The sequence below is a fragment of the Solanum pennellii genome, chromosome 8, assembly GCF_001406875.1.
Source record: "Solanum pennellii chromosome 8, SPENNV200".
Lineage (NCBI taxonomy): Eukaryota > Viridiplantae > Streptophyta > Magnoliopsida > Solanales > Solanaceae > Solanum > Solanum pennellii.
In genome coordinates, this window is record NC_028644.1 from 7,690,625 (window position 1) to 7,707,163 (window position 16,539).

The 16,539-nt window shown below is 35.3% G+C and overlaps 1 protein-coding gene across 1 annotated transcript; it reads right to left on the reverse strand.

The window, feature by feature from the left end:
- Positions 1 to 9,826: 9,826 nt before the first annotated feature.
- Positions 9,827 to 10,366, reverse strand: LOC107027471. The gene has a single exon (XM_015228631.1). The coding sequence runs from the start codon at positions 10,364 to 10,366 to the stop codon at positions 9,827 to 9,829; it is 540 nt and encodes a 179-aa protein (XP_015084117.1).
- Between the last annotated feature and the right edge of the window lie 6,173 nt (positions 10,367 to 16,539).

The window sequence follows — 16,539 nt, forward strand, 5'->3', positions numbered from 1 at the left end:
AATGAATGAGGCCAGCTTCAAATGAAGCATATAAAGAAATGAATGATACCGAAGGTGTTAGGATAGGATAATCAAGAGGTGAGCTAGACTCAGGTAATGACATTAGGTTATTCCTGATCATTGCACAGCAAACCCGAGGAATGTCTTAAACTACATCCTAGGTGTAGTTGGTGTTCATACTGGCCTATGAATGAAATGAAATGAAGTATGTATGAATGAATTAAGCAGACTCTGTGCTAATGAAGACTCCCTAGTTGAGGTCCCATGTGTTGAGCCCTCATTTTGGAAAGTCTTAATGTCAGTCCATGATCCCAAGGTCTCATGGCATTTGAATGAATGATATGAAAGAAGTTATGTGTCATATGTTATGTGCTATGGTATATGCTATGATATGTACTATATGAGCATGTTATGTGTTGTGTGAAATACGATATTTGTAATGATGCATGTTCCTCTCATGGCATGACTTTCCTAACTCATTTTGGAAATTTTACTAACTTTCTTAATCTCAATTTGGCAAGTCTACTGACTTGACTTCCAAAAATCATGTCTTTAGGAAAGAGTTGTTCTTCTCATGCATGTCCGTGGTGTAAGCTTGCATATACCCATACTTAGTACAAGTGTGTACTAACCCTATACATCTATACTATTTTAGGTGCAGGCACAGGTGGGCGATAGAGATACAGGTTCATTGTTGCAGCTATCCGGACGTTAGCATTCATCTGGAGTTTGGTAGGTCCTCATGCTTTCGAGGATGCTACTGTTTTACATTCTAGCGTAGTTTTAGAGTTGAGCTAGTGGAGTATGTTCCACTAGCACTTCTTTCATGTTTTGGTTCAGACTTTGTATTGGTGCTATTTTTGTCATTATACAATTAATACTTAATGACTTATTTTTTTCAGTTGCTTATCTCTTTAATGTTAGATGGTTGATGATGAACGATTATGAAATGTTAAGAATGTTTAGCAAGTATGTTTAAAGAATCAAAAGTTTTAAATTTTCCGCTAAAATTAACCTATGTAAAGTAAGGATGACATAAGTAGGCTTGTTTGCGACCTTTGAGAGGTCAACGACGCCGATCTCGTCTAGGGTCCAGATTCCAGTCGTGACAATTGGTTGAAGTTGAACTACATTTTCGAAAAAATTCAGCTATTAATATAGTAAGCTAAGGTAGTATTAAAAAAATTGTTTAAATTACAAAGTCAGAAATAACAAACAGGTTGAATCAGGCAAAAAAGTCGATTTCAGGCTATCCAATTTCCAAGTCCTTTAAGGTACCATTCCACATTTTCTTAAGAAGCTTTAAACTTTTTGGCTGTTTTCTTTTAAAACTGAATTTTTTTGCTATTCTGTATTATTTATTGATAATGGCCCGTGATGTTGGTGTTGCATTTATTTTTAGCAATTGTTCTATGATAAAGGCTGAAACTTTGAAAGAGTTAGTTTAGTTCTTGTGGAATCAAACTAAATGGAAGATGAATTAACATGAATATTTGGTAGGAAGATAATTAGTACAAAATAAAAGTCAAGATAGTATAAATCTGAAACTTTGAAAGAGATGGTTTGATTCTTGTGGAATCAAACTAAATGGAAGATGAATTAACATGAATATTTGTTTGGAAGATAATTAGTACAAACTAAAAGTTAAGATAGTATCTTGGTAGGTGAAGTTTAGGCAAACCATAAAATGGTGTTTCATATTTTTAACCTTGACATTTTTGACATTTAGTGATGTCATGGATGAAATCAATAGGATGATATCATTCTTATAAATAGGTAGCTCTTAATTCATTTTCAAAACATCATCTTTCTTGCCTTCTCACTATCTAAGACATTTGTGTTCTCGCTTTTGTAATATTTCACTTGTATTCTTGTAGAGTGAAATAAATATTGGTGAAATTGTTCTTTCGTGGACGTAGGATCATTTTGATCCGAACCACTTTAAATATTGTTGTTCTTCTTTGTTCTTTAATTTCACGTTTCTGCTAATAATTGATATCAGAGCTAAGGTTCTGTCTGAGTATCCTTCATGGTTGCAGCATGGTCTGAACTTCCACATCAGAATAGAATTACTTTTGTTTTATGTAGTTCCAAAAACATTGTAGTAGAAAAGAAAGAATAAGTAAAAAATGAGTTCCATGAAATTTTGAAATTGATAGATTTAGTGGGCGCAACAACTTCAATATCTAGAAAATCCAGATGATGGCAATACTGTGGGAAGGTTCAATCCATGCTATTGACGGAAAATATCCCGATAAGATATCGGATTTCGACAAGGAGAAGATTGAAGGAGATTCATTGTGTGCAATCCAACTGTCCCTTGCACCTAACGTACTTTGTGAAGTGAGTACAGGTATCGAAGAGACGGCCAAGAAGTTATGGGAAAAGCTGGAAGGGCTTTACCATCACCAGTAAGTGACAACAAGAATGTTGTTACAACAGCGTCTTCATACATTTAGATGGATTCAGGTAATTTGTTGGAAGACCATCTGGATGCGTTCAATAAACTTGTGATGAACTTACAAACTGCTGGAATTAAAAAGGACACAGATGCGCTTGCATGTTCTTTGCTATTTTCATTGACTTCAAAATACTATGACATTGAAAATTCAATGATGTATACCAAATAACCTATCAAACTTGAGCAAGTGCGACAAGCACTTAACTCTTGTGATGTGCGGATGCATTTTGAAGGAGACAAAAGTAATGAAGCTAGTGGACTCTTTGTAAGAGGTCGTTCTAGCCAACAGGGAAGGAGAAAATCAAAGTGCAGATCAATGTCTCGTGTGAACAAAAAGAATGCGGAGTGTTGGGGCTGTCAAAAGAAGGGGTACTTTGAACGAGATTGCCCTATGTCGAAGTCCAAAGAAAAGGCGAGTGCATCCATTGTTGAGAAAGTACATGATAATGATGATGATTATGTACTAACAATATCATGCAATAGTCGAGTCTATGACAACAAATGGATCGTAGACTCTGGTTGTACTTTGCATATGACATTCCGAAAGATTGGTTCAACAGCTATGAAATAAGCAGAGGAACTGTATTAATGGGCAATAATGCACTTTGTAAAATATATGGCATTGATTCAGTTCGTGTTCGCTGCCATGATGGAATCCTAATGTCTATTATAGAAGTTCGTCATGTTCCTGATCTGAAGAAGAATTTGATCTCCTTGGGTACTTTGGATAAGCAAGGTTATAAGTACATGAGTGAATGAGGAACTATGAAAGTGACTAAAGGATCTTTAGTCATGTTAAAGGCCAATCTGGATGATGGCCTTTACACACTTGTGGGAAGCACAATTATTGGCTCTGTAAATGCATCTACAGTGCAGTTATCTAATGATGACAAGACAAAATTATGGCACATGAGACTAGGCCATATGAGCGCATGAGGATTGAAGATGTTGAGCCACTGCAACATTTTGAATAGTGAGAAAATCAGCAAACTTGAATTTTGTGAGCACTGCGTCTTAGGGAAACAAAAAAAAGTCAGCTTCAACACTGGCAAGCACAAGACGGAAGGGGTGCTATACTACATCCATTCAGTTTTATGGGGTCCCTCTAAGCTTCCATTGAAGGGAGGAAAGAGGTATCTTCTCACATTCATTGATGATTTTTCACGGAAGATTTGGGTGCATTTCCTAAAGACAAAAGGTGATGCTTTTGAAGCATTTAAAGAGTGGAGGATTTTAGTTGAAAATCAAATGGAGAGAAAATCAAGTATCTTTGCATAGACAATGGCTTGGAGTTTTGCAGTGAAGAGTTCAATGATTTCTGCAAGGTTCATGAGATCGCAACACATAAGACGGTCGACACACACCACAGCAGAATGGAGTTGCCGAGAGAATGAACAGAACTCTTCTTGAGAAGGCTCGTTGTATGCTCTTATAAGCCGAGATGTCTAAATTATTTTGGGTTGAAGCAGTTCATACTGCTTTTCAGTTTGTCAATCGATATCCAGCATCAGCGATTGACTTTAAAGCTCTGAATGAGGTCTAGTCAGGTGAACCCTCTAACTCTTCATACTTTTGGGTGTCCAGCTTATTATCATGTTAATGAAGGAAAGCTTGAACTAACGGCTAAAAAGGCCATATTCGTAGGGTATGTAAATGGAGTAAAAAGGTACTAACTTTGGTGTTTGTCTTTACTCAATTTTGTAGTTAGTAGAGATGCCATCTTTGATGAATCCTCTATACTTGGTCCTCGTAAATTTTCTGTGGAGTTATCAAGAAGCGAGAACAACGAGCAAGTGAAGCTACCAATGGAGCTTACCTAGGAACGGGATAAAGATACTCAAATTGATGAGTCAAAATATTCAGATATTGAAGAATTTGCTGCGAATGAACAATACACAGTTGTGAAGGGAAGGGACAAAAGGCAGATACGGAAACCAGAACGTCTTATAGAGCAAGAAAATCTAATTGCACATGCATTCATAGCTGCAGAAGAAGAGATTAAGGATCCCGAGCCCTCTTCGAATGTTGAAGCAACTTCTTGCAAAGATGCTGCACAATGACAGACATGATGGAAGAGATGGAGTCTCTTCACAAAAATGAGACATGAGTCTTAGTTAAAAGGTCAAAGGGGATGAGGACAGTTGGATGCAAATGGGTCTACAGAAAGAAAGAAGGTATTCCATAAGTGGAAGATGCTAGGTTAAAGGCGAGATTGGTTGCAAATGGTTTCAGTGAGAAGGAGGGAATTGACTACAACAAGATCTTCTCTCCAGTAGTGAAAAATAGCTCAAGTCGCGTGCTACTAGCATTGGTTGCACAATTTGATTTAGAGCTTCAACATCTTGATGTCAAAATAGCTTTCTTACACGGTGATCTAGAAGAGACAATCTATATGGATCAGCCTGAATGTTTTCTAGCTGAAGGAAAACAAAACCATGTATGCCAACTGAAGAATTCTTTGTATGGTTTGAAGCAATCCCCTAGTCAGTGGTACAAGAGATTTGATGCATTCATGACTACACGTGAATTTTTTAGGACTGCATATGATAGCTATGTGTATCACAAGAAAATGTCTGGTAATTGTATGATTTATCTATTGTTGTATGTTGATGATATGGTTATTGCTTCTAACAACATCACAGAGAAATATTTTAAATAAACTGTTGAGCAAGGAATTTGACATGAAGGATTTGAGAGTTGCTAAGAAGATTCTTGGAATAGAGATTTCAAGAGAAAATGGTGTTCTACATCTTTGTTACAAAAGGTACATCAAAACAGTTCTTGAGAGATTAAATATGCATATGAGCAAGCATGTAAGTACACCTTAGCTCCTCATATCAAGATCTCAGAGTACAAATGTATTAGTCTATGGATGAGCTGGAGCATATGTCAAAGGTTCCTTATGCAAGCGCAGTTGGTAGCATTATGTATGCTATGGTGTGCACACACCCATATATTGCTCAATGTGTAAGTGTGGTAAGCAGGTATTTGGCAAATCCAGGAAAAATGCACTGGGAACTCTCAAGTGGATATTGAGATATCTCAAAGGAGCTCCTGTTGTTGGCCTAACCTTCCGTAAAAGTGAAGGTATTTCAATTCTCGTTTATGTAGATTCTGACTATGCAGGGGATCTTGATCGAAGGAGGTCAACAACTGGATACATCTTCACTCTCGTTGGTAGTGCCGTTAGTTGGAAATCGACTTTACAGTCTATTGTCGCTTTGTCTACAACAGAGGCAGAATATATGGTAGCAACAGAGGCAATGAAAGAATCTATCTGGTTGAAAGGTTTGGTGGCAGAATTGAGTTTAGTTCAGCTTGAATCAATTCTAAGATGTGATAGTCAAAGTGCTATTCATTTGATTAAAAATCAAAGATTTTATGAGCCCACCAAACACATTGATGTCAGATTCCATTTTATTCGAGATGTCGTAGACGAGGGAGTTATCAAGGTTGAGAATGTTATCACAGACGATAATGCTGCAGACATGTTGACCAAAATAGTCCCGCTAGCCAAGTTTGCACACTGCAAGGACATGTCGGGAATATGCATCAAGTGATGCAAATCTGGGGGAACAACTGCTAGGTGGAGCTAGTATGTTCAACAAAGGTTTGATTCATCTTGTTTCTTACAACGGATTGCCATGTAAGCTTAGAAGTTTTGGTCAAAGGTGTTTATACGCATGATCGGAACACAAACCAAGGTTGAGATTGAAAGAGTTAGTTTTGTTCTTGTGGAATGAAACTAAATGGAAGATGAATCAACATGAATATTTGGTAGGAAGATAATTAATACAAAATAAAAGTCAAGATAGTATCTTGGTAGGTGATGTTTAGGCAAACCATAAAATGGTTTCATACATATTCTTAACCTTGACATTTTTGACATAAAGTGATGTCATCGATGACATAAATAGGATGAATTAGTTCCTATAAATAGGTAGCTCTTAATTTATTTTCAAAACATCCACTCACTTGCCTTCTCACCTTCTACGGAATTTGTGTTCTCTCTCTTGTAGTATTTCACTTGTATTCTTTGTAGAGTGAAATAAATATTGATGTAGTTGTTCTTTGGTGGACTGTCGTGCCCCGAGCTACCCCCGAGAAGCGGACACCGAATCTAGGACCACAAGTGATCCCAAGCTAACCCTGCTGGCATGATCATGAGCATACTAAAGATAATAAACTTAATGCGGAAGCTAAATCATAATTTAAACTGAAAAGATAGGGAATACCCATATTCTATAACTGAGATATTTGAAAACATTGAGTTTAATATGAAATATTAACTAAATTCTAAGCAGTTATCTAACTTTGTCTGAAATAAGCCTCTAACTGACTAGAAATGCTGGAACAAGCCCTAGTCAAGTCTATTAAAAACTGAAACTAAATGACTGAAATGAACTCATGACTATTGTCCTCGGAGAATGAGGACTCACCACTGAATCTGCTGAACTGGAGATCGGGAATCGATATATGCGTGATCTGGATGCTGAGAACCTGAATCTACATCACAAGAAGATGTAGCGCACGTATGCGTCAGTACTTGAAGGTACTGAGCATGTAGGGTAGAATACAACTGAAATAATACATAACTGAATAAGCACAAAAGCAATTTTATTATCTGAACATCATATAGATTTTGAATGCTGAGATAACTGAATACAATGACCAATTTATAACATGCTTAAACTGAATACTGAATATACTAATAAATGGTCAATGCAGTGGAATCTGACTGATCTATGGGAGATACAAATAATCAATAATAACACCACATGAGCTAAATGTGGAGTCCTATGTATACGCCCCATCGAGAGGACCCAATATACCCTGCTAGAGGTATAAAGGCATGCTGGCGTGATCACTAAACTGATACCCACAGAGGGGACTTACTACCTACTTGGCTAGTAGTTCTGGGGACTATTGGGTACGCTGAACCATATTCCAACTCGATATTAATACTACTCCCAATGAATTATGTAATTAACTGATTATGACTGAGTTTCTATAAATACTGGATAGCTCAAAAGTGAACATGCAAACTGAGAATGCAACAATTAATCTGGTAATGATGCATTTATAATTGAGGCATGCATATATGAAGTAACGGAAATATCTGACCTAGCATGTGTAATTCAATAACTAAGTAAATACACAGGTAGGGTTCTGAAATTCATGCAACAATCTAAGTAATAAAATGGAAATCATAGTTGAAACATATAACTAATTAATTCATGTAGTTTTGTTGAAGTTCTAGAAACTCTAGGTCTAAGCATGATATGGGAATCAAGAATCTGACTGAAAACTAGGGACCCAATGGGTGAAAGGAACCCACTAGTGAAATCCCACAGACCTGGTGATGAAATTCATGGAGAAATATTCAGATTTCGGGGCTGGAACTGCTGCAACCTTGTTGCTTTCTTGAACTAGGGTTCTTGACCTTTTTCTCCTTTCTTGCTTCTAATTTTTCTAAGTTTTGATTTAATGATTCGATTTAGGTAAGTTTTAGTTATGTTTCTAGGCTTAAATTGACTAAAATTTGATGATTTAGGGTCAAAACGACGTATCTTAGAGTTTAAACGAAGTGGAAAAAGACCAAAAGACCCTGAGTTAATTGCTGTCGGACCAAACGACGACCTGGACTGACGGGCCGTCGTTCAATCGACGGTCCGTCGTTTGAGTCCGTAGGTTGAGTCTGTTCGACAGGCCTTTACTAAAACGGGCATAACTTTTTACTCGGATATCTGATTTCAGAAAGGTTGGTGGCTATGGAAAGCTAATTCAATTATCTATCTTTTGGTATGTAATGGGATACCAAATATATTTTGGGCTAAGAGTTATGATCATTTGAAGTTGACCCAACTGCATTTTTCCCCTAACTGTCTGCTAATTTCCACCTACGGTCCGTAGGTCCATCTACGGACCGTGATGGTCAATCATGGTTCTTGTTAGAGAGTGGGTAAATGGGTTGTTGATCGAAGGACACAGACTACGAACCGTAATCTGACCTACGAACTGTAGGTCCATCCGATCAATTCCAGAAAAAATTAACATAAGATATAACGCAAAAACAAACTCTTTTCTTTAATGTCGAGTTTGTTGCTCAAGAGTAGCTACTAACTAATAAACTTTTTTTATATCATATGTTAAAGAGTAGTAATTTGAGTAGGCAATATGATAATATTGTGTTAAAGTGCTGTCATACGCTTCTTGTAGATACACTTCATGTTTTCTTTTTTATTTGTAGCATAGAGTTCTTATCATTGGAATTTTGTATCATGGTCATTTATGGGTTCCTTGTGTTTTGATTATTGCATTTGCAGGTTTGGCAATGAAATAGATGAAAAAATGGAGGTTTTATGTAGTCCAAGTATAAGCTCTAAAATGTATATGACTGTTCAGCAAACAGTTTTAGCTAATTTATCCTCACATTCATTTTTTGAATATTTTTTCTCTTTTTTGCCCCTCAATAAAAGTAAAATAAACATTTACTTTGTATTTCACGAGAGACAATTTTGTATATGAGATGTAGGTGAGACGAAAAGAAGCCGACTTTTTTAGTATGTGCTCTTTCTACATACCCGGATTAAGAAGCATAAGGATAGGTAGAGCATGAGCTCTTGAAGACTAAGTTGTTGTATTATATTTTAATACTGTTGGTCTTCTCCATTGGAACATTAACAAAAACCTCTTTGTTTTACTCTTTTATTTCCTTACTGTTTCTACTCATTAAAAGAGATTTCATGGTGAAGCTTTCTCCCTCTATGATTGTGTTTTACCTGTGAGATCAGTTCAAATGGAGAATTTAATGGACATCGATTATTTATTTTGTTTTTGTTCTAATTTTAGGCCAATTTTTTATTCGATTGGTTTAACTTCTTTTTCAATATATGTTGGCGATTGATTTGGTATTTGGGTTGTTTTACCATTGCATGCACTAAATTTGGAGTTCATGTGTCGCGGTGTTCCTTCTTATTTACGACTTTGTGTTTCAACTTTTGTTCATATCTTTATACAACGATTCTAATTTTATCAAATCAATCGTTGGAGAGAAATTAAATTTTTCAAGAAATAAATATTAATCACTTGGTTTATCAACATGATTGAGTGGAATAGCTATTATTGATCATGTAAAATATAAAAATCTTGTTTATGTAATTTTCATTTAATTAAGAAACATTATGTGTTAATACAAATAATCATCCTCGTAGATTTATTTTCATGAGGTTGAGTTGAATAATATTGTATTATAAAAATAAATAAGAAAGTAAGCACGATTTATTGAAATATCAATAATCTCCTTTTATTTAGGTACTAGCTTTCAAGAAAGACAAATTAATTTACAATGATTATATAAACTACCTATTTTTTAATGAGTTGTTCAGCAAATTTTGCCATTAATACAAGATCAAATTGTTTTCTACTTCTATCTACCATTTCACGCGTTGTCTTACTACCAAGTACATTCTGACAGTCACTTACAAATCGGGGACACTTTTCCAGGTCATTTTCTAAGCCAGTATAATCCTTGTTAGTTAAGGATTTAGAAGCATCTTGAAGAATGGTTATCAATAATCCATAACCGCTGTCACAAATACTATACAAGTCTTTGGTCTCTTTGTCTTTTGCATTTGCTTTAGCTTTCTGTATGAAAGCACGGTTATCATTAGCATTTTGTAATGATTTGGTGATAGCAGCTCTAGTTACTTCTTCAGGAACATATGGATGAGAAGGTATAATTTGTCTAAAAGTGGTTAAGCAAAATTGAAGATCTTGTACTTGTCTACATATACCTGTTATTAATGCCTCGTCTGCACGAATGTCACATAAAGAAGTTTGAAAGTTGAAAATGGTTGCGACAAGTACTAAAGGAAGAAAGTATGGAGTAAAAAGAGAAGTCATTTTCATTTCTACAATAATTGTTACTATGATTTTTTAGGTGGATGCGACTGAATATATATAGAGGAGTGACATTGAAGCAAAACAGGAATAAATATAAATTTTATCGATTTCAACATCTATTGACATATATAGAAATAATGTTAAGTTATTTACTTTTTCAACTTCCAATCATATATAGAAATAATGTTAAATTTTGATATATCTCTTTCCAACTAATTAAGTTATTTCTTCATATGAGTGAGACATATTTAGTAAAAGCATAATAATTACTAACAAATTTTTGAGTTCTTTTCCAAAAACATACTTTTATTTCATGCATTTCCCATCTATTCTATTTTACTTGGCTTTTATTAAAAATAACTTGTTATTTTTTACTTCTCAGTTTAACAAATTAAAAGTTTTTTTTCTCCCAATATTATACTTATCATGGTGGGGTTGGCTCAGGATTTTCAAATATCAAATCTAATCATTTGTGTTGGATTTTTAAATCTATAAACCAAACCAAATCAATAAAACTGGGGTTTTTCAACCTTGCACTTTTTTGAATTTTTTGGGTTTTCGGATTTTCACTAAAGTATTCATACAAACATAGATTTTACTTGTATGTCAAATATTTCTCCAGTCCAACCAAAACATAACTATCTAAAGTGTTTCTTAAGAATATAACACAAACAATGATATGATAATGACACCAAAATATCCAAAAAAAATATATATCATAATAATGAAATCGCGTAAAACAAATATCGCAAATTAACAAGTCATAATGAAAATGATCATAATTTAATAGTACTAAATCATGCTAAAATAATATTAAGAAGTATTAGTTACATGACTAAATATTAAAGAAAATTAAAATTAGATTATGAATTTTAATTTCTAAACCAAAGAAAAAATATTCAATATTATTTTCATACTCAGGGTTAAATTGTTTTTCTTTTTGCATCAGTATTAATTTGATTTTCATTTAAGTTTTATTATAATTACCAACATCTGTGGACTAAAATCTTTATGGAACCATTTAAAATTCTAAGTTTCAAAATTGAAATAATATATTAAAAGATAAAAACTATGAAAAGTAGAAGAAATATATCATGCCTCAAGCTACCCTCGAGACGCGGACACAGGGCCTAGGACACAAGTGATCCCAAGCTTACCCTGCTGACATGATCATGAGCATACTAAAGAAAATAAACTGATGCGGAAGCTAAAACATATTTAAATGAAAGATGGGGAATACCCATATACTATAACTGAGATATTTGAAAACCAATGAGTTTATACGAAGAAGTTATTAACTCAATACTAAGTTGAAACTAACTATGTCTGAAAATAGCCTCTAACTGACTAGAAATTCTGAGACGAGCCCCAGCTAAGTCTAGCAAAAACTGAAACTAAATTACTAAAAGACTAAAATGAACACATGACTCTTTTCCTCAGAGAATGAGGACTCACCACTGATACTGCTGAACTGGAGATCGGGAATCATTCTAAGTGTGATTTGGATGCTTAGAACTTGAACCTACATCACGAGAAAATATACCGCTTGTGTCTGTCAGTACTTAAAGGTACTGAGCATGTAGGATAGAGTAAAGCTGAAATAAAACATAACTGAACAAGCACAAAACCAAGTATACTATACTGAACATGATATGCTGAATTCTGAGCTAATAGATGCAATGACCAAATTTATTACATGCTGAGACTGAATACTAACTGAATTGTAAATATGGTCAATGCAATAGAGTCTGACTGAACTGTGGGATCTACTAATAACCGATAGTGAAACAACATGAGCTAAATATTGAGTCTGATGTATACGCCCCACCGAGAGGACCCAATATACCATGCCAGAGGTATAAAAGAATGCAGGCGTGATCACTAAACTGAAGCCCACATAGAAGACTCACAACTACTTGGCTAGTAGTTCTGGGACTAGTTGGGTACGCTGAACCTTAGTCCAACTTGGTATTATGCTACTCTTTATGAATTAAGTGATTAACACATTATGAATGAATTTCTGTAAATACTTGATAGCTCAAAACTGAACATACAAACCAAGAATGCAACAATTAATCTGATAATGATGCATTAATAAATGAGGCATGTATATCTGAAGTAACCGAAATACTTGACCTAGCATGTGTAATTTAAGAACAGAAGAAATACATAGCTAGGGTTCTGGAATTCATGCATTTATCTAAACATTAGCGTACTAATATTATTTGGATCGTTCTATCAGCTAAAAACACAATGATTATAACATTCAAGAAACCCTAAGTCTAGTCATGATATGTGAATCCAGAGATTGAGTAAAAACTATGGATCTAATGGGTGAGAGGAGCCAACTCGTGGGTGAGAAAATCCACGGAGAAATCTTTAGATTTCGGGGCTGGAACTGATGGAATCTATATGCGTTCTTGAACTAGTATGGAGATATGAGTGTGCTCCATACTAAACTTAGCAAGATTCAACTCATATTTGCTAAGTTTAGTATGGAGACATGAGTGTGCTCCATGCCAAGGAAAGCAACGCATTGCAACCACAACTCACATTTGCTAAACTTAGCAAGTAACTGACGATCTTTGAGAGTTTGCAGAACAACTCTCAAATGAATTGCATGTTCTTCCTCACTCCTAAAGAAAATGAGAATAACATCAATAAAGACGATAATGAAAAAGAACAATTATTGTTTGAACACTCTTTTCATCAAATTCATGAAAGCTACAGGAGCATTGGTTAGTCGAAACGACATAACTATAAATTCATAATGACCATACCGAGTTCTGAAGGTTATTTTTGGAATGTCACTGTCTCTAAATCTGAGCTGATGATAACCCGATCTGAGGTCTATCCTTGAGAAATGACTAGCACCCTAAAGTTGGTCAAACGAGTCATCAATATTGGGGATGGGATACTTATTCTTGATTGTGACCTTTTTCAATTGTCTATAGTCAATGCACATCCTGAGAGAACCATCTTTTTTATTTACGAACAACATTGGTGCACCCCGTGGCGAAATACTAGGTTTAATGAAGCCCTTATCTAGAAGGTCTTTCAACTACTCTTTCAATTCCTTAAGATCTACTGGATCCATTCTGTAAGGAGGAATAGAAATAGGATGGGTATTTAGAAAGAGATCAATTCTAAAGTTGATTTCCCTTCCGTGAGTAACTCCGGGAAGATCTTATGGAAACTCAGTGAATACTGGAACTGACTCTAGAGTTGGGGTTTCAGAGCTAGAATCCTTAACCCAAACTAGATGAGAGAGATAACCCTTAGAGATTCTTTCTGGCCTTTAGGTAAGAAATGAATCGTCCCATAGGCGCTAAGCTACTACCCTACCATTCTAAGATTGGATCGTTTGGAAACTGAAAATGAACAATCCTAGTTCTACAATCGACCAAGGCATAACAGGAATGTATCCAATCCATGCCTAGAATGACATCAAAGTTTACCATTTCTAAATCTAAAAGATCTGATGAGGTGACTTTCTGAGATACTGTGACCGGGCAATTTCTGTATACTCGTCCAGCTATAACTGGGCCACCGAGTGGAGCAGAGACTCAGAAAGGTTCTGAGAGAGTTTCTGGATTAACACTGAATTGGAATGTATATATAGAGTTACAAAAGAAAGAGTAGCCCCTGGATCATTCCATTGAGTGTACCATATGTGAATGTAAACTCAACCCTAATATTACCAGTCACTTGCATCACTCCAAAGATTTTCTTAGACTCATCAATGAAGTTTTGTGGGTCCTCGACAACTTATGACCTTAAAACTGAGGTGGTTCATCTTAACAAAATCTCAAACTCTAGCTGTCACCGATCCGTCATTTCAATTAGTAAGAACTTGAATCTACACATCATTCTGGTTGGTCATACTCTGAGCCAAAAGCTGAATCAACGTTTTAAAATTCTGAATTCAAAACTTTTTGATCTGGATTAGAAGAACTGCATTAGCATTGCGTACATTAGCATTCCATGTGTAAGCTTTATGCGGAGGCATGATCCTAAATGCAGATCACTGGATTAGAGAGGACATCATACCTTACACACGATAAGAATATCAAGAAAGTGGAGTTTTCCTTAAACACTTCGTAGCCTCCCTCTTATTAGATGTAGTGCACTTGACTCCCATGAAAAAGACTCTAATTAGTGCGACTTTTTAGACATCCTAGGAAACTTAAACCTAAAGATTTAATTGAGACGCGGACACAGAATTTAGGACCACAAGTGATCCCAAGGTAACCCTGCTGACTGCTGGCATGATCACGAGCATACCAAAGAAAATAAACTGATGCGGAAGCTAAACATATTTAAAATGAAAAGATGGGGAATACCCATATACTATAACTGAGATATTTGAAAATCGATGAGCTTAACACAAAGAAGTTACTAACTCAATACTAAGCTGAAACTAACTATGTCTGAAATTAGCCTCAAAATAACTAGAAATTTTAGGACAAGCCCAAGCTAAGTCTAATAAAAACTAAAACAAAATGAATAAGAGACTGAAATGCACTCATGACTGTTGTCCTCAAAGAATGAGGACTCCCCACTGATTCTATTGTGCTGGAATTGGAAATCGATCTAAGTGTGATCTGGATGCATAGAACCTGAACCTACATCATGAGAAGATGTAGCGCATGTATGCGTCAATACTTGAAAGGTACTGAGTTTGTAGCATAGAGTAAAGATGAAATCAACATGATTCAACAAGCATAAAAGAAAGTATAGTATTCTGAACATAATATACTGAATTTTGAGCTAACTGGATACAATGACCAAATTTATAACATGCTAAGATTGAATACTACTGAACTGTAAATATGGTCAATGCAATAGAGTCTGGATGAACTGTGGGAGCTACTAATAACCGATAATAAATCACATAAGCTAAATGTGGAGTCCGATGTATACGCCCATCAAGAGGACCCAATATACCCTGCCAGAGGTATAAAGGCATGCTGGTGTGATTACTAAATTGATGCCCACATAGGGAATTTACAACTTACTTGGCTAGTAGTTCTAGGACTATTTAGATACGTTGAACCCTAGTTCAACTCGGTATTATGCTACTCCCAATGAATTAAGTGATTAACACATTATGACTAAATTTCTGTAAATATTGGATAGTTCAAAACTGAACATGCAAACTGAGAATGCAACATTAATCTGATAATGATGCATTAATAATTGATGCATGTATATCTGAAGTAACTGAAATATTTGACCTAGCGTGTGAAATACATAGTTCGGATTCTGGAATTCATGCATTTATCTTACCATTAACATATTAATCTTATTTGGACCATTCTATCATCTTAAAACCCAATAATTATAACAATCAAGAAACCCTAAGTCTGGTTATGATATGTGAATCAAGAAACTGACTGAAAACTAGGGATCTAATGGGTGAAATGAGCCCACTAGTGAAATTCCACATACCTGGTGAGGAAATCCATGCAGGAACTAATGGAATTTAGATGTTTGGAATCAATATGAGTTCTTGAACTAGTATGGATATTTCCCCCCAAACACTTAGTATCACTAAAATTTTGAATACCCAATAGCTAAACTCGTAAAACATCCCGGAAACACGAACCAAAACAACTAAAGGCATACTAAAAATCAACCAACAAGAATACAAAAACTATTCATCAAGAACTTCAATATTGATCATCTAATATATTAAAAACTCATTGAATTAAACATGTTGGTGTGTGGCCAAACGAACCAAACACAGACAGCTCTCACGTTCCTTAAAGGGATCACCCCGACGAAATCAACTCAACAATCTTGACATTCTTGGCGAAATCTTCGTCTTCCTCTTCTGTTCCTTTTTCTCCCAAGCGCTAAGCTTATTAAACTTTTCTAAAACTGAAAAATTAAAGCTTGGTTTTACCCCTATAAATCCTTAAAACGAATTAGGAAATAGTAGGGTGAAAAGACTATTTTACCCTGACTAAAATACGGATTGGACTTTCCCCATTCCAAAAAACTAAAAATTCTGAAAGGCATATCTCCCTCATACGACATCAAAAATGAGAAAAGTCAGTGTCGTTGGAAAGATCTTCCCAAGTTCTTTCCATCCATATAAATACCTTCCCCTAATTCCTCTTGAGCTAAAAGTTATGGCCGTTTGAAAATGACCAAAATGTCACTTTTAT